This window comes from Quercus suber, unplaced genomic scaffold, assembly GCF_002906115.3.
Source record: "Quercus suber isolate HL8 unplaced genomic scaffold, Cork oak 2.0 scaffold_630, whole genome shotgun sequence".
In the NCBI taxonomy this organism is placed as follows: Eukaryota; Viridiplantae; Streptophyta; class Magnoliopsida; order Fagales; family Fagaceae; genus Quercus; species Quercus suber.
This window is the reverse complement of record NW_027070072.1, coordinates 63765-91487: the sequence shown is the minus strand read 5'-3', so window position 1 is coordinate 91487 and position 27723 is coordinate 63765. Positions and strand designations below refer to the sequence as shown.

The 27723-nt window shown below is 38.0% G+C and overlaps 2 protein-coding genes and 1 long non-coding RNA gene across 8 annotated transcripts; 2 read left to right on the top strand and 1 right to left on the bottom strand.

The window, feature by feature from the left end:
* The first annotated feature begins 234 nt into the window (after positions 1-234).
* On the top strand, positions 235-13156 carry LOC112039656 (uncharacterized). 6 transcript variants are annotated; one of them, XR_010625804.1, is made up of 7 exons: positions 235-346; positions 2373-2563; positions 2645-2791; positions 3256-3458; positions 3818-3945; positions 10793-10903; positions 12824-13156. It is a non-coding gene; the product is annotated as an uncharacterized LOC112039656 (long non-coding RNA). The 6 variants fall into 6 exon arrangements; XR_010625802.1 differs by lacking the exons at positions 10793-10903; positions 12824-13156 and adding exons at positions 1074-1163; positions 4922-5138; XR_010625803.1 differs by lacking the exon at positions 10793-10903.
* Positions 13157-18505: 5349 nt separating this feature from the next.
* On the bottom strand, positions 18506-18953 carry LOC112039658 (protein SOB FIVE-LIKE 4). Its single transcript, XM_024072537.2, has one exon. The coding sequence runs from the start codon at positions 18818-18820 to the stop codon at positions 18506-18508; it is 315 nt and encodes a 104-aa protein (XP_023928305.2). The 5' UTR covers positions 18821-18953.
* Positions 18954-22031: 3078 nt separating this feature from the next.
* LOC112039659 (uncharacterized) lies at positions 22032-22967 on the top strand. The gene has a single exon (XM_024072538.1). The coding sequence runs from the start codon at positions 22032-22034 to the stop codon at positions 22965-22967; it is 936 nt and encodes a 311-aa protein (XP_023928306.1).
* Positions 22968-27723: the final 4756 nt, after the last annotated feature.

Genomic DNA, 27723 nt, shown 5'->3' with positions numbered 1-27723 from the left:
ATACTTTATTTTTCTTTCATTTTGGAAGTTATGGACAATTCATAATTGTAATTGCTTATTGGAAGCTATATTATGTTATTTTGAAAAAGAAGATGCGAGGATAAAGATTTTGCCCTTAAAGATGGAGTTGTAATATTCATGTCTGTTCACACCTAATCACAATTAACATTGTGACTTAGTACTTACTTTTCACTTCTGATAACTAATATTTGTTGTTTTCTATTTTAAAGGAAGCTTGCAGCTGCTGGATTTTATGTCGTAGTTCCCTGACTTTTTCCATGGAGATCGCTTTGTGCCTGGGGATGCTAATAGGCCCAGAGAAGTTTGGTTGAAGGATCATGGACTGGTTGGTTTTATATTTCAATATTTGCTGGAAATTTTCTATAAATTTTGATTTTCTCACTCTGGACCCTTTTTGTGAAACTGAATATATTGCCACATTTTCATTTGAGATTAAATTCTTAAGGCCTCATTGTGAGTTTGGTATTTTACTTATTAGGTAGGCTGTTTGAATATGTGTTTGGATTCAGCTGTGCAACTTCTTTATTGTTTTGCTGAAAGCAACAGATGGTTCGTACTTCATAAATTATTAATCTGCCTTGCTGTGTCCCCTTTTGAGACCTTGATTGAAATTGGCAACCCTGATATTCTTGCTTTCTACTAATTACTATGAAATTTTCAGTACTAGTAGTGTCTGAAGCTCTATAATTATTTCAATAGAACGGGGGATTTGAAGAGGCAAAGCCAGTAGTTGAAGTTGTAAAAAGTAAAGGTTTTTTTTTTTGCAGTTGGAGCTGCAAACTTCTGTTGGGGTGGTGATTTTTTCTTATTAACTCTTCAATCCTAAACTAGCAGACTCATGCAAAAGCCATTGCTTGTTAGGGAAGATTTTTTGGTTTTGTGTATCTTCATAGTTTTGCTATCGCCCCCTTCTCCCTAACTAGAAAATTTCTTTACTTTTTCAACTGGAAAAAAATTTTGATTAATGATTCTAAATTTTAAAAATTTTAAACAATATAGCATTTTGTTGCTTGAAAAAGAGATTGATATTTGAACCTTTGTATTCTTCTCAGCCAAGGTTGTGGTTGAACTTGCATAAGCTGAGCTTATCCAAGCTGCTGTGCTATTACAGCCTTCATTTGTCACTGTAGATGATATCAAGGGTATGAATTTATATGCTTAAAAATGCTCCAAAGCTTGATATTAGTTTCACTAGATTATTAGTTTGCAGTTTCAGAACTTAAAAGTGTCTTCTGAAGCACCTTCAGGAAAGAACTTCTATCACCTTTCTATTGAGGTCAATGAATATTTATTTGGTATTGGCATATTGATATGCAATGATTTATCTTACTTAACACCTTCTCTATTATAATAATACATTTTTACTTGGTTGTTAGAAATCATGATTCAAAACACGCGGGTTATAGCTGCATTTTTTTTTAGCCGCATTTATAAAAACACGGCTATAGATAGCCTATAGCCCCATTTTTTATAAATGCAGCTAAAATTATGAACCTATAACCGCGTTTTGTAAAACGCAACTATAGGACAGTTCTGTGACCGTGTTTTTAGTGTTTGCAACCACGTTTTATCGGGTAGGGCCTATGGCTGCGTTTGAAAAACCCGGCTATAGGTCTAGCCCAATTTGGACTTTATTTGTTTTAAAAAGAAGTCCTACAGCCGCATTTAGAAAACACGGCCATAGGTACACTTCAAGCCGCGTTTTTGTAAAACATGGCTTAACCCTCGGATTAAAATAAATAAAAAACCCTCAAACCCTCAGATTTCTCTCTCTCTAACCCAGTCTCTCACCTTCTCTCTCACTCTCTCCCACCCCTCATCCTCTCTTCGATCTAAAGAAGGCACAGCCTCCTAGCTCTGTCGTGAAGCTAATAATTATATTTAGAGTTAGGTGTTCACTCAGGTGAGCACTTTTTTGTCAACTCACAAGGATGTGCCTTAAGGTCATTTTCTCCCTTTGACTACACTGGTTACATAATCCAAGGCACCCTTTTATTGGCATGTGATGCTTGCATAAATAAACCTTTTTCTTTTAATGAATTATTTAATCACTATTGAAATTCCCCTTTTTTTTAGTACTACTTTGGAAATCTGAATCCTATCTTTTTGTCCTCATCTATTAAGGGTGCAAGTACTTATCTGGGAGCTACTCCTATTGTTGAATATTTAGAAAAGTACCAGCCAAATGTGATAATAACTTCCCGGGTTGCAGATGCTTCCTTATTCATAGGGAGGGGGGTACTTTATGCATCCAAGTGACTTTGTCTTTTAGCTTAAGGTGTAACCAGGCAAAAGTGGTGTTCTAGTATGAGTTTATATGTGTGTAATGTTTTTCATTTTTGCTATTGCAGGAGACAAGTGTCGAGACATATCTTTCCCTCAGCTCCTAGATTTGTCACTTCCTTATGTTGAAATTAGTTTTGATGGAAATGTATGTGTGGCAAAGGTAGAAGGTAGTGGTGGGGTATTAAATGTCAATACTTGTGCTGAACAACTTCTTTATGAGGTTGGTGATCTGGGTGCTTATGTCAACCCTGATGTGGTAAGTTGGGTATGTGTGGAATCAGTTTTTATGATTGTGGATGTAAATGTGAAACAATTAAAAAATTGGCCTTGAACACAGATCATTAATATTCGGGATGTTTTATTCCTCCCAATGTCAAGCTCTAAGGTTCTACGCATTGGGGCAAAGCCATCTGCTGCATCAGTGCCTGATAAACTCCTGCGGTTTTTTTTTTTTTTGGAGAAACTCCTGCGGTTGGTTCCAAAGGTATCTCTAGTATGCATTATTCTGATTTAATTATATAGGAGTTAAATGATAATTTAAGGACCAATTTTTTTATGGCCTTCGATGGAGTAGGACATTTTGCCTATGTAATTAAATAGCATATTTTGAGGGCATTGTTTGATTGGATGCATGCTCTAGGCTATATCCCCTCCATGTCTTTTGAGGGCATTTTTTGTCTTTCCCTTTTATTTTTATAATAAAATTTTTACTTATAAAAAGAAAGGGACCTATTTTCATGATTATCACATAGCTTGCAATTTCAAGTTGGCAAATTTGATGCTTAAGTATAGTCTTCTCACTTAAATTATATCATGTGTTTGAGTGATGCCCTTGCACATTCTCTTTGTTTATTTATTTATTTTTGATAAGCATTCCCCTTGTTCTTAAGTCATTTATATATATATATATATATTTTTTTTTTTTTTCTAATGTTTTAATATTTCTAGTTTTCAGGATTGTGGATGGAAAGGATGGGGAGAGATATCCTATAGAGGATCTGAATGTGTTAAACGTGCTCAAGCAGCTGAATTTCTGGTAGATGCCCCTGCTATATATGCTTCTCTACTTTCTGAGCCCCAACCAGAGGTTTTGCATCCTACTTGTGTTGTTTCAGATGGAAGCCCACTTGTCAGGGCTGAGGTTGCTGTGGGTACGTGAGCAGTCATCAAATTTTCCATATCCATCTGGTTGGATTGTTTTCTGTTTTTGAAAGTTTTTAATTAAGTAAATATTTTTGTTCTTATTTGATGAAAATTGTAGACACTGGACACTTTCAAAATAATTTGATTGAGTTAGTAAATAGGATTTGGGATGGGCGAATTTTTTGCATTCAAAGTTTCAGTTTTTATAAGAGTGCTTATGCCTATACACTAACATACCTTTTGTATCTTATTCTCTTTTATTTATTTTCTTGCTTAAAAGGGTGTTCACTAAAACTAAATAAGCTAAAATGTAAGATGATATAGAAGGTAGTATGAATAACAAAAATTTCGTTATGGATGGTTGTAGGTATTTGATAAAGAGCCAGCCTAAGCCACAGCAGCCCATACTAAGTTTCAACCAGTCATATCATTTACAGCAGCCGCAGTAGACGGCTAGCCAAGCCCAGCCCTCCCATCCTCAGGCTGACACTACAGGTATGATAGATGATAAATCCTTTAACTTGCTATCTGTTTAGTATTTAACATGCTAATATTTATGTTGTATTAACTTATTCATTATAGTTTCTTATTTTAGTACTATTATATCTTTATTTGCTTACTTATAAGTCCAAGGAACAAGTTGATCTATGAAGCATCTAATTAGAATTTTCCAAATAGCATTATAAGTATCTTGTTTTCATTTCCACTTGGTTATGTTACTTAAAATGTCTGCTAGTTTATACAACCAAGATTTAAGACAGGCTTGAATATATGTAAACAATGAGGACCTGGTTCTCATTATATAGGAGTTAATTTTGTAGCTAATATTGAGGAAGCAGCAGTCAAAATTGTATGTTTTTTTTTAATACTTTTTCAAGTAACTTGCATTTTACCAATCTAAGTTTTGGCATGAGTTTGCCTTTTTCTATCTCTGAATGTTATTTTGCCTGCTTGTGCTTTATTATGTTTGCCTTCTGGCAAGGGGGGGAAAAAAAACTATAGCCGCGTTTAAAAATGTGGCTATAGCCAAATTCAAAAAAAAAAAAAAGAAAAAAAAAGAAAAAAAAAAAAGGGCTATAGCTGCGTTTGAAAAACGCGGCTATGGTTGTCACCTATAGCCGCTTTTTATAAACGCGACTAGAGTATGTCCTATCGTCGCGTTTCTAAAAACACGGCCATTGGTCCTGGCCTATAGTCCAGGTTTTAGGCCACAGCTGAAAACGCGGCTATAGGCCAAATCATCCTATAGCCACGTTTTTTGGAGCTATAGCCGCATTTTAAAAACACGGTAATAGGACGTTTTATGTTGTTCTTCTACCTTGAAGTTGAAAGCAAACCAAAACTTGATAATTTTCTCCATTTCTTCTTCTTTTTTTTTTTTTTTTTTTCCTGGTTTGGTATGAGTGCAAGGAAGAACAAAATTAATGGATTGTGTCATTGTTTACTGATCAATATTTGGAATTAATTTCAGGGGTTAAGGTTCCAATTGCAATACTAGGGGCTGAACTTGACCAATTTATTCCACCCGAACTCTTGAAACAGTTTGAAGAGGTTTTAGATGCTAAATTAGAGGCAGGGAAAACAAATCCTTGTCTCTCTCTCTCTTCTTCTTCTTCTTCTTCTTCTTTTTTTTTTTTTTTTTTTTTTTTTTTTTTTTTTTTTTTTTTTTTTTTTTTTTTTTTTAAGTCTTGGTTATTCATTTTTATATGCTACTTTATAGTGTTAAGCCATTACCTAATTTTATAGGCCTTTCCCTTTCTAATTTAATGTCACAGAAGATATAAGAAAATAAACACGTTGCAATCTGAATGGAAAAAGAAACTAAACATGTTAGCTTCTTAATGAAAACCTCGAATCCACGAGCGGTAACTTGAATCCACAAGGTGATAGGGTTCTGGATTCCACCAGAGGGAAATAGACAAAGTCTGTATTTTATAAATCTAAAAAACTCAGCTGCCCTGAAGAAACTCTAGGGCGGCTATGAAAACACCTAGAAACCCTAGTCCACGCTAATCACATAATTAGGTGTTAAAAAGTGTTTTTTGCCAAAAATAGCAAAATTTAGGTAATTGGGGAAATTGAAAATATTGTTTCTAAGAGACGTCCCAAAACATATGGGACCTTATTCTGACTTTTAAACTAAAAGTTATTAATGAAAAATAAATATTACTATAAATAGTAAAAACACTGTTTTTGGGGCCTGATTAGGATGTTGTTTCCCTTCAACCTGTCAAATTTCATGCAATTCCGACACTGTCGCCCCGATGACCTCTACTGGCACCCCCCTTTAATCTTGCGTTTTAACTTCCGGTGCCCCTCTTGCTCTAGGAAGGCATGTGCTATCTGTTCTACATCATAATTATGAAACTTTCTTTAGATAATAAGGAAGGAAATCTAAGATTGATAGTTCATCGTTCTATTAATGAGGGTAGAATTGCTATTTTTTGATTTTTTGCATATTGGAATATAGTCACCACCCACGAGCCCTTTAGCTTCAATTTCATGGTCTTAGTATTTATTTCTTTTTAGAGTAATATTATGGTCATGATGTGTATTCTGCTTTGTTTTCACAAATTTGGTGGCAAAGCTCCACAAATGGTGAGACATGAGAGATTCAAACCCTTTGATGTGTGAGAGCAAGTGGGTATGCAACTTTCTTTTTATTTTTTGATAGGTGTGGGCATCCATATTTCTTTAATGTGTAGATAAAAGCATGAATGATTACAAAGTGTGAACTCTCATAAGCCTATGGTTTGCAGTTATTAGTTTATTTATTTGTAGTTATTAGTTTATTGCTATAGTATGCTAATGTAATATTATATCATCATATCATATATTATATAATAAAAGTTGGGTTTAGAAACTATGGTTGCGCCAAGTGAATATTCTCACTAATAAGTAAATTAATTATATATTTTTTGTTAGGATATATTTCTTCAACGAAGGGATAATATTTAACAACTTAAGTAAAATTTTATCATTTAAATTTCAACAAATTTAAATTATATTTAAACTAAAAGTGTATTATAAAAAATTTATAAACTTAAATCCCACACAATAATCCACATTTTCTTTCTTAAAAAAAAAATGCATGTTTTGACTAAGAGATAAGATTTAACAATAATTTAAAACAAATTTAAATTCTATTCAAACAAAAATTCTATTATAACAAATTTCTTAACTTAAATCCCACACAACCCACGTTTTTGTTTTTGTTTTTTTCCTCAAGTTGCATACTGACACCTTATTAAATTAATATTTTATTAGAATATTAACTTACAAAGTTCTTGTTTAAGGAATACATATATATATATATATATATATATGGGTTAGGTTCAAGTTACATCTGGTATAACTCTAAGTAATGTTATACTATCCAATAACTTGTAATAAAATTCATATTTTGAAAATCTTACTCTTGAATTACATGTTCTATATGTTTTTAACATTCACACTAATTTTCATGTTAATTGGATGTTATTTACCATTTGACTATGTCAAATACTTTAAGGTTGTTACTTTTTGACAAAATGAATAAACACCAAAACTTGAGGTTAGTTACATAAATCTTTGCCTTACCTTCATATGGGGTCATATCCTTATTATTTTATGATTCCTCTTTTAAGTCTTCTCTTGGCATTTTCATCATATCATCTTTGGTCTTGGCTTTGATGATAAAGAGATGGTTTGGGGTTGGGGCAAAGCATCATAAATTTTTTTTATGGTGATTCATGATCTTGTCCTTCAAACACCTTTAGGTCAATCTTCCTTACTAGGGCTATGCTCATGCAATGCATCCATCTTGGTGGAACTTTTCCCAATTTTTTTAAATTTTTTGCATTTTATGATGACCTTTGGCCTTGGCATTTGATGAATGTTAATCTTAGCATCTTTGGCTTTGGCTCTGGTAGTAAAGAGATAGGTTGGGGTCGGGGTAATTAAAGGTAATAAAATATTTTCAAACAAATAAATAATTGCTCATGCCAGCATTTGATGAATGTTCATAATAGCATTTGTCTTTGGCTCTGGTGGTAAAGAGAGAGGTTGTGGTTAGTGTAAGTCTGTATGATCATATCTTTATAAAGAAATAAATAAATGTTCATATGGTGATCCATCATCTTGTCCTTGTGTTAACGTGTATAATGTTGTGGGCTTTAGGCTTGGTTAGATTATTTGTATAGCATACATTCTTGTACTACACTCTTACTTGTACTACATACATATGCCTCCTATATAAAGGCACTCATGTATATTCTTTCATCATGAAATACAATACTACAGATTTCAATATTTCTAACATGGTATCAAAGCTACTGCTCTGACCTTTCCTTAGCAGTCTTGTCTTTATTGGTGTTACTCCATTCTCAACATTGCTTCCGCCTTCACAATAGTCGCTGCAGCCTCTTGCCGTTAAACCTCCGACATCTTCTAGCCGTTGTCTTTGGGTTCCAGACCTGCAGCCGCTGTCGTTGAGGAGTCCCACACCGCACAGACCACCACACATGTAATCACCATCGCAAATATTGCTCCGATCACGTTTCTGCAGGTATCATTGAGATTGTCTTGCGCCGATCTACATGTTGGTCGAAGCCTTGCAGCCATTGGAGATCGCATATGCCCTCACGCACTGCCCAAAGTTTCTGCGTCAAAGCTCAGGCGCCACATGCACCCTACGCACCGTCATCAGTGTCATGTCAGCCCTAGCTTACATCAGCATCTAGTCATCTGTTGACGTTAGCACCACATCATCTTGCTGGCCGTTGACTGCGTTGACTTTGACCGTTGATCGAGCCGTTGACTTTGACTGGCCTGTTGACTTTTTTCCAGGGTTGACTTTTGCAATCCAAGTTCTCTTTACCCTATTTTTCGCGTAAATTTCATTTTTGTAGTCTGTTTTTTCATATTGTGTCTCTAAATGGATAAAAAGGATATTTTTCTTCCTTACCCCATCAATATTATATTGGAGGGGAATAAGAATTACTTATCTTGGTTTCAAGTTATGCGCAGTTTTCTTAAGGGTCGCATACTTTGGCAATATTGTATTGGTGCAATCATTATTCCTGTCAAGGGGGTAAGTGAAGAAGATGATGCCTTCCTTAGTCGCATAATTGAATGGGATAGTCACAACCACATGATCCTCACATGGATTCGGAACACTTTTATTCCCTCCATCTCTAATCTATTGGGTAGCTTTGATGATGCAAAATCAGCATGGGATATATTGGCTAAAAGGTACTCCACTACTCGCGGATCCATGAAATATCAGTTAGTGGTTGAATTGCATCAACTCAGGCAAGAACCAGGGCAACCCATCAATGACTACTATGATTAGCTTCGCTTCATTTAGCACTAAATTGACCTTTCTAATCCAACTTGGGCATGCTTAAAGGATGCTCAGCAATATGCTACCATTAGAGATGAATTTTGTCTCTATGAATTCCTGATGCCACTTCACAAGGACTTTAAGCCCATTTAAGGCTAGCTTCTTAATCACAGTCCTCCTCCCTTTCTTGATACTGCTTTAACGTGTTGGTTAGAGAAGAAGCTCGTCTTGCAACCCTTCAAGCCCAGAATAAGCTCAATGTTTTGGCTATTACTCCTTCTGCTCCACCCATAAAGCAACCTCAACAATTAGGTGATTCCTCTAGCTCTAGCAATTGTCGTAAGTAGACCAAAAAAAAGTTCTGCAACTATTGCAAGTGTCCTGACCACACCATTGAGACTTGTTACCGTCACAACAAATCTACTGCTGTTATTGCTAATATTGAGCCTACTTCGTCGATGCCTTCCATATCAGCTGAGTCCTAGTCTTCTGGATCCACTATCAACCTCTCCCCCACTGAACTACAGGATATCATAGCTCAGACTGTTCGTATGGCTGGTAATGCATCTCTTTCCACTACTCTCTCAGTTCTACTCAATAAGTCTCAAACTTGGCTTTTTGATTTTGCCTATTACAATCACATGACACCTCACTCATCTTTATTCTCCAAACTTGACCCCGCACCACATCCTCTTAATATTCATATAGCTAATGGTTCCACCATGCATGGGAATAGTCTAGGTTATGTTTCGACCTCCAACCTTTCTGTTCCTAGGGTCGTCCATGTACCTGACATATCCTATAATTTGTGCTTTGTGGGACAGTTAGCTAAACTAGGATATCGCCTTATGTTTGACTATTCTAGGTGTATTATGCAGGATTCGAGGACGGGGCAAGAGCTTAGGGTTGGTCCTAGAGTTGGGCGTGTGTTTCCTATGGACAATCTTCATCTTCCACATGTTGCTTATGTATCTGTTGTTTCTGCAGCTGCTATGGTTTCTTCCTTACCTTCTCTCGCTGGCATTCTCCTCTTGGTCATGCACCATCTTCTCGAGTACAACAGTTAGCTTCTAAGAGTTTGTTGGGTTTTGTGTCTAAAGACAATTTTGATTGTACTTTATGCCAGTTAGGAAAACAGCCAGCTTTGCCTTTCAATAACAGTGAATCTATCTCTAATAATATTTTTAAGTTAATTCATTTTGATGTTTGGGGAACTTCTCCTGTTGCTAGTATTGGTGGATCTCGATATTTTGTTGTTTTTATTGATGATTATTCTCGTTATAGTTGGATCTTTCTTATGAAATCTCAATCTGAAATTTTACCAATATAAAGTACTTTGCAAAAATGGTTGAAACACAATTCTCCACACGTATCAAAACTTTTCGATCTGATAATGCTCTTAAATATACTCAATATGCTTTTCAAGCTCTGTTACATTCCTATGGCACTGTACATCATCTAACTTATCCAGGTACCTCTCAGCAAAATGGACGAGCTGAAAGAAAATTTCGTCATATTCTTGACACTATTCGTGCTCTTCTTCTTTCTGCCAAAGTTCCTGCCCCATTTTAGGGTGAAGCTACTCTTCATGCTATTAATCGCATTCGAAGCACTATCATCTATAATCAGACTTCGTATGAGCACCTTTTTGGGTTACCCCCTGACTATTTTCACCTTCGCTCCTTTGGATCTACTTGTTTTGTTTTTTTTTTTCAGCCTTATGAGCACAACAAACTTGAGCCTCAATCTAAATTTTGTTGTTTCCTTGGTTATGGCGAAACTCAAAAAGGGTATCGGTGTTATAATCCTATCTCTCATCGTCTTCGTGTTTCTCGTAATGTTGTCTTTTGGGAACACCGCATATTTGTTGAACTCTCTCACTTTTGTTCTTCCCTGACTACCTCCTCTGTTTTAGAAATCTTTCCAAATGAGTCTCATGTTCCTTCTACAAACACTCTTGATCCTCCTTTGGACTTCTCTATCTAACCTCTAGATATTTATGATGCTTTTCCTAAATAGGTCGAAGATGAACAGGTTGATGATGAGCTACCCCACCTTGAGCCTGGGTCCTTTGCTTTTGCTTCGCCTGAAGATCCTCTACAAGACATTCCACTTCGCCACTTAACCCGGGTAAGATCCATTCCTGCACATTTATTTGACTATCATTGTTATACTGCCCTTGCTACACTCCACGAGCCTCACACCTATCGTGAAGCCTTCATTGACCTTTTAGGGCAGATTGCAATGAAAGAGGAACTTGATGCATTAACCAAAAACCATACTTAGGATCTGGTTACTCTCCATCCTGGACAGTTTGTGGTTGGTTGTAAGTGGATCTATAAGATCAAGACTCGCTCTGATGGGTCTAGTGAGCGCTATAAGACTCGTCTTGTTGCAAAAGGTTTTACACAAGAGTATGAGATTGATTATGAAGAAACCTTTGCTCCAGTTGCTCATATCTCATCTGTTCGTGCCCTCTTAGTTGTTGTCGCTGCTAGTAAATGGGATCTTTTTTAGATGGATGTTAAAAATGTCTTCCTTAATGGGGATCTGAGTGAAGAAGTCTATATGCAACCTCCTCCTGGTCTCTCTGTTGAATTACACAAGATTTGTTACCTTCGACATGCACTTTATGGCCTTAAACAAGCTCCACGAGCTTGGTTTGCCAAGTTCAGCTCCACCATCTTTTGCTTGGGTTACATCGCCAGTCCTTATGATTTTGCCTTATTTCTTCATTGCACTGATAAAGGCACCATTTTGCTTCTCCTATATGTGGATGATATGATCATAACTGGTGATGACTTTAGTGGCATTCAAGAACTCAAGGATTTTTTCAGTCAGTAGTTTGAGATGAAAGTTCTTGGACATCTTAGCTATTTCTTGGGTCTTGAAATCATTCATTCCACAGATGGTCTTTATATTACTCAAGCCAAGTATGCTTCTGACCTTTTGTCTCGAGCTGGACTCACTAACAGCAAGACTATTGATACTCCAGTTGAACTTAACGCATATTTGACACCCTTGGGGGGTAAACCATTGTCTAATCCCTCTCTTTACAGACGATTGATTGGCAGCCTAGTTTATCTCACAGTTATTCATCCAGACATTTCCTATGATATTCATCAGGTAAGCCAGTATCTGTTTGCTCCATGATCGACTTACTATGCTGCTGTTCTGCGCATTATTCGATACTTGAAGGGCACTCTCTTCCATAGCCTTTTCTACTCAGCTCAGTCTTCTTTTGTACTCCATGCATTCTCTGATGCAGATTGGGCAAGAGATCCCACTGATCACAGGTCCACTACGGGTTATTGCTTTCTCCTTGGTTCTTCATTGATTTCTTGGCGAAGTAAGAAACAAACCTTTGTGGTCCGCTCCAGTACTGAAGCAGAATATTGTACCCTGCTGATACCACATCTGAGCTCCTTTGGCTATGATGGCTTCTTAAGGATTTAAGTGTGTCCACATCCTCTGCTACTCCTCTTTATTGTAACAACCAGAGTGTCATTCATATTGCTCACAAGAATGTCTTCCATGAATGAACTAAACACATCGAGATTGATTGTTATTTTATCCATTATCATCTTGTCCATAGTGCTCTCAAGCTCTTCTTAGTCTCCTCTAAAGATCAACTTGCAGATATCTTCACCAAGTCACATCTTAAGGGATGCCTTCGTGATTTGGTTGATAACCTCAAGTTGGTCTCACATCCACCTTGAGTTTGAGGGGGGCTGTTAATGTGTATAATGTTATGGGCTTTAGGCATAGCTAGATTACTTGTATAGCACACATTCTTGTACTACACTTTTACTTGTACTGCACACATATGCCTCCTATATAAAGGTACTCATGTATATTCTTTCATCATGAAATACAATACTACAGATTTCAGTATTTCTAACACCTTGAAATGCCTTTAACTTGGTTAGGTTGACCTTCCATACTAGGGCATAGCTCGCTCATGTAATGCATTCATCTTGGTGCAACTTTTCCCATCTTTTCCTAATTTCTGCATTTGATAGTAATCAAGCAATGATTGATTTTTTTTAGGTGGATGGCTATGTTAAGATATTTCCTAAAGTTGCACATGGGTGGACACTCATGTTTAGTGTTGAAGATGTGGCAGCTGTAAATTCTGCTGAGGAGGCTCATCAGGACCTATTAGAATGGTTTGCTAAGTATGTGAAATGAAATTGTCAAATTAGATATTTTTTGTTATGTCTTGCCTTCATAATATTGTATGAGTGACATTGTGGACCCAGTCAAATGCTAGGTTTTCCAAAGGGTTAAGAGTACGTGGGCTTTAATCTGTAGCATGTAAGAATTTGGATGAGTTACGTTTGTGAATAATGAGTAAATAAAAGTTGCATGCTTTTTCTTAAAGTACGGCTGTAGTGAGAGCAAAGTGTGTATATGTGTGCGCGCATATGGTGGGTGTCTTTTTCTGGAGAAAATTTTCATTAGATCGGTTGTATTACATCTCCCTCCCATGTTAAGGTGAGTTCCATATGCGAGACTCATATATGGGTTCACCTTTATAGGTGAGTTCCATATGCGAGACTCATATATGGGTTCACCTTTATATGTAATACACTAGTTGCATTGAATAATTTCACCTTTGTCTAACAAATGCTTTCTAGGCTATAAAAGTTTTCTAATGCTTTGTGTAATGGTTCATATGGTTATAATTACACCATGCAATCTCGATGCCTTTTTGCTATCTGTAGCTAAAATGCACTAAAAAGTTCTTGCAGGGTCTTGCCACATTGTGGAAGGCTCTATAGACTGTTTGCGGTTGGTGTCTCATGAGTAGCTTTGCATTGATTCTGATGACTAAATCCTTGGACATGGGTCATTATTTGCTGAATGCTTCGAATTGATTCACATGGGCATGTCATTATTGCATTTGCATACTCTCAAAAGTGATCAATGTTGATGCCTTTGAGCTTTTAGAGGCTAAGAAAAGCTTGATAGCTTGCCTTTGAGGATCTATAGAAAGCCAAGTGCCTGCCTCATTGTGGGGAGATGGTATACCCTGTTTTAGGAGTATATGCCATATATCTGTGGGACCCACCTATTGTGAGAGACGACATATACACCTGAAACAAGATATAATTTTTCCATTGTAGCCAGGAGGCTCTCTTCAATCTAGCTACACTTTACATGTTTTTGTTTGTTTTGCCTTACAATTAGTGGGGAGGGGAATTTGCTCCTTCGTTAGAAAACTAGGCAATACTCTTGAGACACAAGAATCTAGGAACATGACCAATGACGGCTCTAGGAATTTTGTTTAAGGGGGTCATTAAGAAATTTAAATTAAAAAAATTAATAAAAAAAAAACTTGAATATATCGAGTTATAGACCAAAAAAAAAACAATATGAATTTTTACAATTTCCTTTTACAAGTTTTCAAATTTTGAATTGTTATATAATAGTTCATTATGAGTGTTTATTGCCAATATGGCTAGCTATGACTATTTTATTTTGTTAAATTTGTCTAAATTTTTATTTTTATGCGGTTAATATTATATATTTGTCATTGTTTTTATAAAAATATTTTAAACTAAATGACTAAACTCAACTCATCGGCTCTATATTAATTATTGACGCACACAACCACACTCATTCATATATAAAATAATTCACTACATGTTTACTTAACCAATCAAATGCTTGAATAATCACTAACTTTATAATTTTTTTCTTGAATTTTTCTAACTTTATGACAAAAAGTTATTATAACATCATAACTATACTCACTCATGTAACAAATCCCCTCTATTTCTTAATATTAAATTATATTATATTTATATTGTACACACAAACATCCACGTACACATCATTATTCACACAAATGACATAATAAAAAAAAAGTAATGCACGCAATCAATATTAGACACACTCATACGCATATAGTAAAAATTTATAATAAAGAGTGACACTTACAATTCACAAACATTTACTTTTACTTTAGAGTCAAAAATACTTCTAATAAAGGTGCATAAGATTTAAGTTAGGGTGTGCAAAAATATTTTAAAAAAAAAATTAATGTATGTATTAAATTAACAAAAAAATTATTAAATACATATAATTCTTTTTTTTTTTTTGGAAAGTCAGGGGATTCATTTGAACCCCTAAACAAAGAGTAGCGCTGCCCCTGTACATGACAAAGATTCTAGGTACCTGAGATTGCCCTTATAGGCTGCTTGACGTGTAATAAAGATGCCAAATTATGTTCATGCATCCATCCAAATATTGGGATATAATTTCCACTAGGAAGATTGTTTGAACTTGTTTTAATTTCCACTATGTTACACATTTGATTTTATGATTTGACTTCATTTTTAAAAGGATATGAATTTGTTTTGTCCAACGAAGAGGACTTTTCTTTTTATCTACAGTGATTCTTTCAAGATGATGTGGTAACTACGGTTTTTGTGTGTGTGTGTGTGTGTGTGTGTGTGTGTGTGTGTGAGGGGGATGGTAACTACGTTAACAACGCTATGTCGATTAGAAAGACCAATATTAAATAACAACTAAATCGATAGAAATAAGTATGTAAGTATGTTTAGATGTGATCAAGAAACTACAACCATACACCATGGGCAATAGTAATTACAGATAATGTATTTATTTAATCTATAAATACAATATTTTGAACATAATGTAATGCTACAAGGACATTATAAAATCAAATTAAGAAATTACAAGATACATAGCTACTTACTCGAGGTGGAAAGTGCAAGGTATTTCCGTACTTTATAATATATTGACTTTTGCAATTAACCCTTTTTTTTAAACTTGCCCCTTGAACTAACAGGCCTCACATCAAAAGTAGGCTAATTCTTTTCTTTCTTTTTCTTTTTTGGAAAAAAAGAACGAAGGTTTATGTTGGGATTAGAGTATGACTTTCGAGATTATCATATTCTATCAAGTATTAATTGGGAGGTTTAATAATTTAACAATAATGTAGGGCATGTACTTTGGGGTTGCCTCTTGCTGCTGCCCTTGCACCGATTTCTTTCCAGGATTTGGGTACATAATAACTAGCCAATGTTCTGTCATTAAAATGCTTTTGCTGCTTGTCATAGTTGGCATTTGTCTGTCTATATTTATCTTTCCTCTCTTTCCAGCACTACATAACCTGTTTGTTCATAGTTTAATACACACATACATTGCATATATTCATGCAACAACATTAATGCAAAATATGCATCATTATTGGAAACTTTTGCTAGAGAATTATTATTTTCTTGTGAATTGGATTTGGATATTTCTTTACCCCACTAGCACTTGTCTTTTTCATGTTACTTTTTTTCTTTTTTTCAAAACTTAACATACACACAAATATATTGTATATTTTTTTGGTTTTGTCCATACCCAGCCACAACCCACATAATGCATTATTATTATCAAGAGCTTCGTGCTGGCCAAATTATTATTTGCAACTTTGATTGGAAAATTCCTTCCATTTAACCCCTTCCAAAACCAACCATCGTTTATTGCTTGAATTTTGTGTCCTTTCCTTTTTTTTTTTTTTTTTTTTTTTTTTTTAAATTATTTGGCTGAAAAATGTCCTTTCCTATTTGACAGCAGCATTTCCAGTGATATGATTTGTGGGCTCCCTTATCACAATGTCGGTGCAAGATTAAAAAAATTTATCCTATACTTTATTAAATGGTTGGACTTGAACCCACTATATAACAAGATCTTATGTTTGCAGTATATATAGTACGTGCCACCAGCAATTTATCTTATTTAAAATAAAATAAAAAAAGAAGTAGAAGAGAAAAAAAAAAAAAAAGATATATAAAATAAAAAGGAAAAGAAAAGAAAGGAGAAAAGCACAGCACAAGGGGACATCTTAGCTTATGATGACAATGATCAGAGAATTAGTTCAAGATTTTTTTTTCCCTCTTCTCTCCGCATCTTTTTTATTTATTTATTTATAATTTAATTGTTACAACAAGGGTGGATGGATGAATTCGATCTCTAAATCTTCTTAGAAATGAAATCAGATAATGCTACTAAATTACAAGACTTTTGATTTTTATTTTCACCTCTTTGCATGAATGTGTTCCTGTGTGTTTCCATATTCTAAATCGTCTCATCTCACAAGTACACATGTTTCTTAAATTCTTAGTGCAACATGGAATTCATGAAAACTAAGATGAAGAAAAAGATAACAGTAATATATATGATTCTCTTAAAGGATATATGGAAAATAACGTACATTGTGTTCTCATTTTTTCACTCAGTAAATTTAGTAAACATTGCACCACTTTGAATTTGAAATGACCTAAATTAAACAGCAGCACTTTGTCATAGACACCTAAAATTACACCAAAACTTTTTCAATTTTTTTTAGTATTGTTTTTGACAGATTTCTTCTTTTCTTTGTCTGCATTCTTGCGTAAAAAAAACTTGTTTGCATTATAACTCTTATCTTGCTTAGAACGAGATGTAGTATGACTACCTTGACCGTTAGAATGTGTATGCTGATAATGACTTGGGCCAGAGGAAGCATCAGAAGCCAATGAATCATCACTATCATCATCCTCATTTTTCTTATCAGAATGCTGGTGTTGCTTTCTGAAGTGACTTTTGTTGTCGTCCTCGTCATCGTGATAGTTACAGAATTCAACAAAATCTTCTTCCATGGGAGAGGATATGTACATTGTCCACCCGGATTCACTGCTGCTACATCCTTCGTCATGCAATAGGTGTTTCAAGGACTCCATTATTGATGAAAGGGTGAGATGGAAGAAGTTCTGTACTTGATAAAGAACAAAGATTCTATGAGAGAGAGAGAGAGAGAGGTACTCACCTATGTGGCATTTTGAAGAAAAAAAAGCTAAGCCTATAGCCTCTATATATTATAGAAAAAAGGACTTTTTGACACCTATGGATATTCTATATATGACTATCGGAAAATTATTAGGTAGAGAACATCTTATTATAATTATGAAATGGTAGATGGGATAATAGCGATTGCGCTCTTGGTCGGTAAAAAAGTTGACTTAAGTGAAAATGAGGTTTTTGGTGCACAACTATAATTTTATAGAAAGTTCAACACACCCAATTTCATATTCATTTTACATCCAATTAATTTGTCAAATTGTTGAGTGTTAGTCATAAACTAATGTGAAAGTGAAATTACTTCTATTATAAGTATTTAATAATTCAATAAGGTGTAAAACTAGGCTTGAAATTAAGTGTGTCTGCGGAAATGAACCCATTGTATTACAGCACTTAAGCAGAGTCCATCCACTTCCTTCCTACTTAACTTTCAAAGAATTAATACATTGTGATAATTAGGGACATTGAAAATGCTCAAAATTAATGCAACCTAGATCTAGCAATGAAACTAGTTTTCGATACTGAAATTTACCCATTTTTTGTTATTGTATTTGACAATACGTAATTGAGAATCAAGTCAAGGTATTTCTTTTAAAATCAAATCAAGCTAGTCCACTTCCTTCCTATCTCAACTATCTAAAGAATAAATTTTTTTAGAAGAATAAAAAGGAGTTTGTGTGTGTAGTCATTACCCCATGTCCCATGATACATTACAACTTTGTAAGTCTATGTGTATTATCAGTGCACAATAGGGTGTACCACTACTCTACCCTATTACCATGAATTGTATATTTTAAAGTATGGGCCAATACTTAGTATGTGTTTGGGTAGAAATTATTCTACCTTGCGTCTGTGTTTCACGCCTTTTTTTTTTTAATTGAGAACCACGTGAACAAAGACCTGCTGAGATGTAGTATGACTACCTTGACCGTTAGAATGTGTATGCTGATAATGACTTGGGCCAGAGGAAGCATCAGAAGCCAATGAATCATCACTATCATCATCCTCATTTTTCTTATCAGAATGCTGGTGTTGCTTTCTGAAGTGACTTTTGTTGTCGTCCTCGTCATCGTGATAGTTACAGAATTCAACAAAATCTTCTTCCATGGGAGAGGATATGTACATTGTCCACCCGGATTCACTGCTGCTACATCCTTCGTCATGCAATAGGTGTTTCAAGGACTCCATTATTGATGAAAGGGTGAGATGGAAGAAGTTGTGTACTTGATAAAGAACAAAGATTCTCTGAGAGAGAGAGAGAAAGAGGTACTCACCTATGTGACATTTTGAAGAAAAAAAAGCTAAGCCTATAGCCTCTATATATTATAGAAAAAAGGACTTTTTGACACCTATGGATATTCTATATATGACTATCGGAAAATTATTAGGTAGAGAACATCTTATTATAATTATGAAATGGTAGATGGGATAATAGCGATTGCGCTCTTGGTCGGTAAAAAAGTTGACTTAAGTGAAAATGAGGTTTTTGGTGCACAACTATAATTTTATAGAAAGTTCAACACACCCAATTTCATATTCATTTTACATCCAATTAATTTGTCAAATTGTTGAGTGTTAGTCATAAACTAATGTGAAAGTGAAATTACTTCTATTATAAGTATTTAATAATTCAATAAGGTGTAAAACTAGGCTTGAAATTAAGTGTGTCTGCGGAAATGAACCCATTGTATTACAGCACTTAAGCAGAGTCCATCCACTTCCTTCCTACTTAACTTTCAAAGAATTAATACATTGTGATAATTAGGGACATTGAAAATGCTCAAAATTAATGCAACCTAGATCTAGCAATGAAACTAGTTTTCGATACTGAAATTTACCCATTTTTTGTTATTGTATTTGACAATACGTAATTGAGAATCAAGTCATGGTATTTCTTTTAGAATCAAATCAAGCTAGTCCACTTCCTTCCTATATCAACTATCTAAAGAATAAATTTTTTTAGATGAATAAAAAGGAGTTTGTGTGTGTAGTCATTACCCCATGTCCCATGATACATTACAACTTTGTAAGTCTATGTGTATTATCAGTGCACAATAGGGTGTACCACTACTCTACCCTATTACCATGATTTGGGACAAAATTGCAAAATGCCCCTTTTGGGCAAACTAAGCAGCGTTTTGCCATCTTTCTCAAACTAATTAGGGAAATGCCCCTCTTTTGAAACTCGATTTTCTCAAAATCGAGTTATAAAAAATAAAAAAATAAAAAAATAAAAAAATTCTGGAGCCCTATAGCGACGTTTTTAAAGACCTATAGTGACATTTTCAGGATCTATAAGTCCTGAAAACGTCACTATAGGCCCTTTAAAAACGCCGCTATAGGGCCTAAATCGATTTTGAGAAACTCGATTTTCAAAAGCGGGGCATTTCCCTAATTAGTTTGAGAAAGAGGGCAAAACGCTACTTAGTTTGCCCAAAAGGGACATTTTGCAATTTTGTCCCCATGATTTGTATATTTTAAAGTATGGGTCAATACTTAGTATGTGTTTGGGTAGAAATTATTCTACCTTGCGTCTGTGTTTCACGCCTTTTTTTTTTTAATTAAGAACCACGTGAACACAGACCTACCATGGGTCCCGTGCACTATGCACGAGACCTACCACCTCGTTGACAACCAAATTTGCACAAGAATGACACTGTTCAGTGGGTCCCGTGCACTATTCACGGGACCCACAAACCTCTTTTTCCAACAATTTTTTCATTAAAAATTGGTCCCACGACACTATTCATACATTTAAAATTTATTTTGCTACAGTGTTTTCAGTTTTCAGCAAAATAAGCGGTATCCAAACGGACCATTAGTAACTAAATTGTGTTTGGCAATATATCAGTCTTAACTAAAACAAAATCATGTATCCATCTTTATTCAAAACATTAGGTTCTTTTTTTTTTCATCAAATGTTTCACTTCAAGCATTACTTATTAAATAAAATCAATTTATTTCAAATTCCATCATTTCAATAAAGACTAATAATATTTTTTTCCTTAAAAAAACTTAATTAAAATAATTAAACAATAAATTTTATAATGAGGATTAATAAATAACTATTTGTACGGTGCGTCTCCCCTGGGAACATCTGGACAGCAGGCCCAAATTGCGCAAATGAGCCCATGATTGCTAACTCCCTCATCAGAAGCTGGACCCAAGGGCCGCTAGATTAGCCGAGCACAGATCAAGGGGGTAAGGTATGTTCCCATGGGGGCCAAAGTACATTTGAGCCTAAAGTTCCAACGCAACAAAGCTGCACACGGCCTTAGTCTAGGCCCATATGAACGGCAGGCTCATGTCTTTTCATGATCCTTACTCGGGGGGACTTTACCGAGTAATGGAACAAGAATAGGGCCCGAACATATTGCCATTTGCATACTCGGAAGCACCCAGAAGCACCGCCCCCGGGCACGCTTTTTGGAGTGGGAATCAAGTTCCAAGGCCATTTTCACCATATCCCACTCCCACTTAACCTCCCACTTATGATTGATAACATTGGACCGCCTATTGCACTAAACCTAAAGATAATCATAGCCTCTCCACTAAATTCAAGCTATAAATATGAGGAACATAGGAACGTAAAGGGGGTTGAAAAAAGTTCATAGGGAGAAAGAAAAAGGAGTAAGAAGCAAAAGAGAGAGAGAGGGAGAGAGGACGAGGAGAAGAGTGATTTAGGCAGTGAAAAAGAGAAAAGTGATCTCATTGAGTCCTAGTGTGGAGAACGACCCAGTGTAGGAAATCCAAGCCCACTATACAAATAAGTTGTCGGCCCAAGTGAGTCCCAGCCCAGTGGTCTCGCTTACGGTGCGCACAATTGGCGGCGTTTGTGGGAATCTCCTACAAGGCAATGGTTCCGCTAAGACTCGTGCACGGGAAGATGTCTGAGAGACGTTCTGGAAGTGACGCTGAAAGTGGCTCGGTAGGATCTTCTTGGAGATCCTCCTGGGGAGAATGAAGGTAGAAAAGGCGTGAAGATCGGGCTTACAAGCAAGAGGAGGAACAGTCCAGCCTTGGAGAAGGCTCATATCAAACACAGAGAATAGTGTCCAATGCTTTAGGGCATAGGCAGTTTGACGAGTGGGATGAGGAGCTTGAACGGTTGCGCAGGTTGGTAAGAGATTTGGAGTTGGAAGCAAGAAACGGGCGCCACAAAATGGATTAAGACAACCAAGGGAGAAGGCCTAACGCCGGGGAAGAACAACATGGAATGGGATCAAATCAGTCAAGATCCCACCACCACCGAGAGTGTTCACATTGGAGAGAGTCCCGTCAGCGTCGAGACCATTCACATTCAAGGGAATCTCGACGACGACGAAACCGCACACGTTCGCGGGAGTATGAAGATCGGGGCTTGGACTTTCCCGAAGAGAGACGGCCCCACTATGCAGCCATGGATGCAATGAGCCGTGCACTGCGTAGGGCAGCTCGGTCCCCATTCTTAGCAGGCATTGAGCGGGCACCAACGCCGGATAGATTTACCCGCCCACCTTTCAATTCATATGATGGGAAAACGGACCCAGTGGAACACGTCAGCCACTATATCCAAATGATGTCTTTACATACCCGCAATGTCGCTCTGATGTGCAAGGTCTTTCCCTCTAGCCTCGGTCCCACAGCTTTAAGATGGTTCAATGGGTTGCGCAAGGGCTCTATCCACAATTTCGCAGAGCTGATATGGGAGTTCAGAACCCGGTTCGTAACATGCAGCCGAGTGCCGCAACCGGTAGACGCACTACTATCTATGAAGATGAGGGTAGGGGAAACCCTCCGTAATTATGCTAGCCGATACTGGGAGCTTTACAACGAGATCGGCGGAGGAAACAAGAAGATTTTCGCGAGCACTTTTAGGATGGGATTGCCCGAGGACTCTGGGCTGAGGGAATCATTGACAAAGAAGCCTCCCGAGGATATGAGCCAGTTAATGAGGCGCATTGAGGAGTATAAACGGCTGGAAGATGATCGGCTACAAAGCAAGGGCAAAGCACTAATGACAAGTCGTCCTCGGCAGAGTGGATTTCAGTTGAGAAACCGGGAGAATTTGAGGATTCAAGAGCCAGAAGCATCAACAAGGGAGGTAAATGTGACATTCAAGGAGCCAGTACACAGAATCATAGACAAGATTAAGCACGAGCCATATTTCAGGTGGCCGAACAGGATGGGTGGTGACCCTTCTAGGAGGAATCAAAATTTGTACTACACTTATCATAAAGATAAGGGTCATACTACCGAGCAGTGTCGAGTGTTGAAAGACCATCTCGGGCAACTGGCCAAAACTGGGTATCTAAAAGAATTTGTGGTAGGCACGAGGGACCAAAGAACAGAATAGGGTGCTCCGCAGAGGGGTAACCCCCTACCACCCCCACTCGGGATAATTGAGGTCATCCATGTACCCCAGAGGAGTATGGCTGCAGCAAGGAAGTAAGGGGTGATGACTGTAGTCCTAGTGGAAGGAGGTTCGGATGTACATCCACCAGGAAAGAAAGTGAAGCATACCGGGGAACCTATCACTTTCAGTGATAACAATTTAGAAGGAACGGTCCAGCTGTACGACGACGCGTTGTTAGTTGCTGCTCAGATAGGTGGTTTCTTGGTAAAAAGGGTGATGATAGACTAGGAAAGTGGAGCCGACGTAGTGTATCTGGACTTGTTCAGGGGGCTCGGATTGAGGAGTGGAGATCTCTCAAAGTACAGTACGCCTTTGGTCGGATTTGATGGCAAGGTCGTGATCCCTGAGGGGAAAATCTCTCTACCCGTGAATATGGAAGGTAAGAAGGTGTTGGTAACATTTATAGTGATGGCCTCTTTCTCCCTGTACACAGCGATACTTGGAAGACCGTGGATCCACGCAATGGGGGCAGTCCTGTTGACCTTGCATGTAAAAGTGAAGTTCCCTACCAAGCATGGTATTGCTGTGGTTAGGGGAAGCCAGCAGACGGTAAGACAATATTTAGTCGCCATAGCTAACTAGAAAAAAGAAACTGCCAAACATAAGGAGCACGTCGAACAGAAGGACCTACCACGAGGCACCTTGTTATAGCAATTACAGAATCCCCAAGGAGAAAAGGGAAGTGGATGTGCCAAGAAGATGATGAAAGTGAGGATACTTCCAAATGCTGACAAGTGTTTCCATGTGGGGAAAAGCATGGACGAGCAGGACAGAGTAGATATATTATTACTCCTGATTCAGAATGTGGATGTGTTTGCATGGAGCCCATATGAGGTACCCGTAGTGGATCCCGAGTTTATCGTCCACAGACTTAGAGTCGACCCCTCGTTCCCTCCTAAAAAATAGAAGCCGATGAGATTAGCCAGGGAGCATGCCGAGGCAGTAAGAGCAGAAGTCCAAAGATTGAAGGATGCTGGGGCACTAAGAGAAATCTTCTTCCTGAAATGGTTGGCAAATACTGTGGTAGTAAAGAAGAAGAATGGCAAGTGGAGGGTTTGCGTGGACTTCACGGATCTGAACCGAGCGTGCCCAAAAGACCCATTCCTCATGCCAAAGGTCGATCAGCTGGTGGATACAACATATGGACATCCGAGGATGAGCTTTTTAGACGCTTTTCAGGGGTATCACCAAATCACACTGGCTCCTGAAGACCAAGAAAGACAGCATTCATCATCCCGAAGGCCAATTACCACTACACGGTGTTACGTTTTGGATTAAAGAACACAGAGGCCACGTACCAGCGAATGATGATGAGGATGTTCCGAGACCAGATCGGCCGTACAGTTGAAGTATATATAGACGACATAGTGGTGAAAAGCAAGCAGGAAGCATGGCATATGGAGGATCTTCGGGGAGTATTTAAGGTTCTTCGGCAATATAAGTTACAATTTAATGTCGAGAAGTGCGCGTTTGGCATGGGCGCAGGAAAATTCCTGGGGTATCTGATCACCAGCCGGGGAATAGAGGTCAACCCCGACCAAATTGAGGCCGTAAAGAGACTGAAGCCACCGAGCAATCCGAAAGAAGTACAGGTGCTGACCGGGATGCTAGCCGCCTTCAATCGGTTCATCTCTAAATTCGCCGATCGCTGCCGACCGTTCTACCAACTCTTGAAGAAGTTGACGGGATTTCAATGGAACGAAGAATGTGACAAAGCTTTTCAGGATTTAAAGGATTACCTGGTGCAGGCGCCCATGTTGACAACACCAAAACCTGGTGAGGATTTATTCATGTACTTTGCAGTGTCCGAACATGCCGTGAGTGCCGTGCTACTGAGGGACCAAGGGATCCAGCAACCTGTATATTACATCAGCAAGACTCTAGTTCATTCCGAGACAAGATACTTACCACTGGAAAAACTAGTGTTAGCCCTAATACATGCTACGAGAAAGCTGCCGCACTACTTTCAGGCTCATACAGTTTACGTCTTGATCGAGTATCCCTTGCAGTCACTATTGAAGAGATCAGACTTCACAGGCCGAATAGCAAAATGGGGGACTAGGCTCGGTTCTTTTGACATACGGTACAAATCGCAAAATTCGGTGAAGGGCCAAGTCCTTGTAGATTTTGTTGCCGAATTTTCACCGAAGAACAACGGAGAGATAGTTTTACATGTGCAGACGTGCCCCTGGAAGGTATTCGTGGACGAAGCAACGAGCTCCGCGGGTGTCGGTACCAAGATTGTCATTATCACCGTGGAAGGAATCTGGTTAGAGCATTCGTATAGGTTGGGTTTCAAAGCCTCCAACAATGACGCAAAATATGAAGCTTTGCTAGCTGGACTAAGGACAGTTTCGAGCTTGGGGGCCTAGGATGTTGAAATCTATTTGGACTCACATCTGGTTGTCAATCAAGTACAAGGCAGTTTTGAAGCCCGAGATCCTCGGATGAAAGCATACCACGCTTGCGTCAACAGTAACCGAGGAGATAACCCGGCTAATTAAAGTGGAGCTTGTTCAAGAGCCCAGCATCAGGGTAACACATGATCCGATAGCTGCAGGGATCAATGTCACAACCGTTTCAACGCTCGAGCCGTGCTGGATCGACCCCATTGTTGACTTCTTGAAAGAAGACTGAGTCCCTTTAGATGAAAAGGAAGCCAACAAGATCCACAGAATTGCCCCTCGGTATTGGTTATTGGAAGATCGGAAGTTGTATTGGAGATCCTTTGGGGGGCCGTACCTCTTGTGCTTACACCCAATGAAAGTGAGCGAACTTTTGGCCGACCTTCATGATGGAGTGTGCGGCAGTCATGTAAGAGGACAGTCATTGGTGCACCGAGCAATGACTCAAGGCTTTTGGTGGCCTCAAATGCAAAAAGATGCCGCCGAGTATGTGCACAAGTGTGAACGGTGTCAAAAACATGCCCCCTGATACACCAACCGACAGGCCATTTGAACCCAATCAGCAGTCCTTAGCCTTTTGCATAGTGGGGGCTAGACATTCTCGGTCCGTTTCCCTGGGTAACGGGTAACTGAAGGTTCGTTTTGGTGGCTGTCGACTATTTCACCAAATGGGCAGAGGCGGAGGCTCTAGCCAATATCAGGGACACGGATGTGAAAAAGTTCGTATGGAAGAATATAGTCACAAGATTTGGGGTGCCAAACTCTCTTATATCAGACAATGGGCTGCAGTTCGACAGTCGGAACTTCCGTGAATTTTGCGAAGACCTCGGCATCAAAAACAGGTATTCTACTCCCACATATCCCTAGAGTAACGGCTAGGCCGAAGGTGTAAATAAAGTAATTGTAAATGGACTGAAGAAAAGGTTGGAGGGCGCAAAAGGAAAATGGGCCAAGGAGCTTCCTAACGTATTATAGGCATACCGAACAACCCCTAGGAGATCCATGGGAGAAAACCCATTTTCTCTCACTTACGGAGCTTAAGTTGTGATACCAACCGAGGTAAGTCTATGCAGTGCACGAGTGATGGGATTCGATTCCACCCAAAACGACGAAATGATGGTTGGATGCTTGGATATGTTGGAAGAATGTCATGAGGCAGCGACTATAAGGCTAGTAGAATATCAGCAAAAACTTGCCCTGAGGCACAGTCGAGACGTTAGAACAAGGGAATTTATAGCCAGGGATTTGGTTCTGAGAAAAGCCGTGGGGAACATGTGAGATACCAATGCCAGGAAGCTAGCCCAGACATGGGAAGGGCCTTACAGGTTCACCGCCGTCGCGGGCGCGGGGGCGTACTACTTGGAGGATTTAGATGAGAGGCCACTACCCCGGCCGTGGAACATCCATAACCTTAAGAGATTCTATCACTGATGGGCAGTGCCATAAATTGTGAATTAAATGTAATATTGTACAGGTTTGCTAATGAATGTGATGGCGTTTGTCTGGGCAAACTCCTTCTGTTTTGTTGTCACGTCTCTGTTCAATTTCTATTTTCAAGCAAGAAAGAACCTTAAGTCACGAGTCTTACTAAGGACAGAAACCTAACACTCGGTTCAATCTTTATCACCGAGCAGGTAGAAACCTTAAAAAATTACTCTAAGGATAGAAACCTGGCCCTCGGTTCGATCCCTATCACCGAGGAGGTGGAAACCTTGAGAATTTATTCTAAGGACAGAAACCTGACCGTCGGTTCGATCCCTATCACCAAGCAGGTGGAAACCTTGAGAATTTATTCTGACAGAAACCTGACTCACGTTTCTATCCCTATCATCGAGCAGGTGGAAACCTTGAGAATTTATTCTAAGGACAGAAACTTGATCCTCGGTTCAATCATTATCGCCAAGCAGGTGGAAACCTTGAAAATTTATTCTAAGTTTATAAACCTAACCCTCGGTTCGATCCCTATTACCGGGCATGTGAAAACCTTAAAAACTATTCTGACAGAAACCTGTCCCCCATCTGACCTTAGCCTAAAACAACCTGAAGATAGAAACCTTCCCTCGGTTCAATCTTCATCGACAGGCAGGTGACAACCTTATTCTAAATTCCCTAAGGGCAAGCAAAAACAATCGCATCAATAAAACAGCAAGTCATGGAATGCTTGTTTCTCATAGCCGAATGATAAAACGTTTCAAAACAAACAAAGGATGGACAACCAAATAATAAAATATTTCTCCTCGTTACCATAACCTAATAACTTCGGGGAGGATAAGCTTAGTGTCAATCATAAA

Bases quoted from the DNA above. Each gene is read 5' to 3' on its own strand.
- LOC112039658 (XM_024072537.2), bottom strand. From the start codon at position 18,820: ATGGAGTCCTTGAAACACCTATTGCATGACGAAGGATGTAGCAGCAGT.
- LOC112039659 (XM_024072538.1), top strand. From the start codon at position 22,032: ATGGATGCAATGAGCCGTGCACTGCGTAGGGCAGCTCGGTCCCCATTC.